A 2992-nucleotide genomic window follows, 5' to 3' on the forward strand; every position below is an offset into this window, starting at 1 on the left:
GTATGATTACATCAACACAACTCCGCAATGCGGCCTTCAATTCGACAATGTAAACAACTACCGCTAGTACTACGATTTGTGATGATTGATATATGCCAACAACAACAACAACAACAACAACAACGTTTTAACTGACATTGTGATATTCCGCCTAAAAACTAAGAAGCTCTTCATAAAATCAATTCTAATATACATATTTTCTATACCTGCGTGAAAGACACAAAAGGGAAAACTGAATTCTATGTTATTTGACCAGTATTTGGTTTTTGAAACTTAAGTCTGACCGCTCAGCAATTTGGTTATCGAATGACCATGTGACAATACAGTATTAGTATCGAAGCGACACATGATAGCGTCACTAACGAACGACTTTACCCTCAGACTAACCGTCGAAATGGTTGTCCACGAAATACATCAATATTTTGATTTAACAACCTTTTGCTTGGCATTTATAGTCTTTATCTTGGTGAAAGTTTACTCAGCTCGACTTGTGAAGACAAACCTGCCACCCGGTCCGCTCGGATGGCCCTTCGTCGGAAGCCTCCCGTTTCTATTTAGCCACAAGGGAGGCGCGCATTGCGCTCTCATGGACCTTGCTAAAACACACGGGGACGTCTTTAGTGTGTATCTGGGCTCTAGATTGGTCGTGGTTTTGAACGGATACGACGCCGTGAAAGAAGCACTGGTGCACAGGAGCGATTTCTTCAGTAATCGACCAAAATTGGTGGTCGTAGACATGCTAAATCAAGGAAAAGGTGAGTATCCTTTTATAAATGAATAGTAGAAGGTCTGTCTGTTTGACCCCAGTTTAGTTCACTCAACCTGTTTGAGTTGATAGATTGGAGATAGCGGGACGGCATGTTGGCCTCAAAGATTATAAGATAAAACCCCGAGGCCGAAACACATGTATAAAATCAATATTACAAATATAATAGAAACTTGAGTTATAATTTTCGCACTGTTAAGAGTGACAAATATCTAATGGTATTGGTATTTGGTTATAAAAACAGGACCAATACACTAACAATATATTATTCTGCTAGTCAAACGATGCTAAAGTTAATCCTCGACTACTGGCGATACATAAAGTAATTAGACGAGACACTACAAGACAATTTTAGACCAAAAAATTGGCACGAATGCATAAATTAGACTGAGTAATGTGGTTACGTTCCAAAATTGAGACAAGATTTGCTCGAAAACTTAATACAAGAAAAAAAGTATTGTGGAACATTAGATGTTGGTCAATATAAATGTATTTATGTGTTGCAGACGACATGCGACTTTTCTACTATTTGTTTGCTTGTTTGTATTGGTTTTGTTTGTTTGTTTGTTTGTTTGTTTGTTTGTTTGTGAATAAAATAAAACAAAACGGCAAATTGTTCATCATTTCCATGTTTAAATGTTATTATGGAAACTTGGGAACACACTAAGAGGTGCGAAAGAATGCTTTTTTGCAATTTACTCAAAGTTTTGTATGAAATCTGTAGCCGTTCTTTAACATTGCAACACAATACTGAGCGATTATTGTCAAACTAGGGTTAGAAGAGGTAAAAACTGGGTCTGTTAAGAAAGATTACTAGGGTATGTATAACCTATATTGCTTGCAGTAAAAGAAGCAAAACAAGTTGGCTATTGCCACGATCAGTCTTTTTATCCATTGTCGATACGACCCCTTTATTAAGAATGAGGTGATCCACTTTAAAAAAACATTATTGATTATCTAAGTAATTGTATAGATACCAGACAGCTCTGGCGGTGAACAATCTCATGTCAAAAGATACACGAATCCTCATTTTGACGTTATTACAAAGATACGCGTTACTTTGGACCCTGTTGCAATTAAAGATTTCACGACGAAAAAGAGCAAAGTCGAGTCGAGTTGAGTCCCTGTACAATGATCAAAAGACCGTAACGATATCAAATCGATAAACGATATCATGAGATATATAATGCGGAGATTTGCGCGATTTATTTTACTACTTTTATGTACAATTTGGAAGGGATATAAATGTCGAGTAATTGTCACTGCTTGTCTTTAGCTGTAGTTCTCAAAGAGTACACATAATTAATGTGTGCGCCACCACACATCTATCGCTTCTATATATAGTTCCCGCCATGATAAGAAGCTACCACATAGCCTCTACCTATTTTTCATCTGACGTGAATTGTACCGCAGGTTATCTGATGACCTACGGACATGTGTGTTTAAATGTTAAACATAGACTAAAAAGATTGGAATAATTGAACGACTGACAGACAGGTACACTGATATAATACTGATTGAATGATTGACTTACTGACTTACTGACTGACTGACTGACTGATACTGACTGACTCATGCATGCACGCACTCTCTCTCTCACACACACACACACACACACACACACACACACACACACACACACACGCACACACACACACACTCACTCACTCACTCACTCACTCACTCACACACACACACACACTCAACTCACTCACTCGCTCGCTCGCTCGCTCACTCACTCACTCACTCACTCACTCACTCACTCACTCACTCACTCACTCACTCACTCACTCGCTCGCTGGATGGCCATGGATGACTGACTGACTGACTGACTGACTGACTGAATGAATGAATGAATGAATGAATGAATGAATGAAAATTAGATATTAAACTAACTAGCTTGTCGACTAGCTGACTGACTGACACTGATCGAGTGATTTACTGGTAAATAAGTGACTGACTGACTGACTGACTGACTGACTGACTGTCTGACTGACTGACTGACTGACTGACTGACTGACTGACCTGCTTAATATCTGACTGGATGGTTAGCTGATACGTAGACTGCTAGCTAGCTAACTAATCCTAACTAGCTAGCTAGCCGGCTAGCTAGCTGCACGAAGTGTCTAGCTGATGACTGGCTAGCCGTCTTGGTGCCGTCCCTGATTAGCTGTCTGGATGGCCTACTAGCTAGTTGACTGGTTTGCATGGTTAGCTAGCTCAGGA

General features: G+C 39.5%; 1 protein-coding gene across 1 annotated transcript in view; it reads left to right on the forward strand.

Annotated features, from left to right (window-relative positions):
* Positions 1 to 394: 394 nt before the first annotated feature.
* The window catches only part of LOC144444986 (cytochrome P450 2U1-like), a 4535-nt gene continuing 1937 nt past the window's right edge, over positions 395 to 2992 (forward strand). The window contains exon 1 of the mRNA XM_078134536.1: positions 395 to 755. Coding sequence (XP_077990662.1) covers positions 395 to 755 — 361 coding nt within the window. The remainder of the gene's footprint in view (positions 756 to 2992) is intronic.

The sequence above is a fragment of the Glandiceps talaboti genome, chromosome 13 (assembly GCF_964340395.1).
Source record: "Glandiceps talaboti chromosome 13, keGlaTala1.1, whole genome shotgun sequence".
Lineage (NCBI taxonomy): Eukaryota > Metazoa > Hemichordata > Enteropneusta > Spengelidae > Glandiceps > Glandiceps talaboti.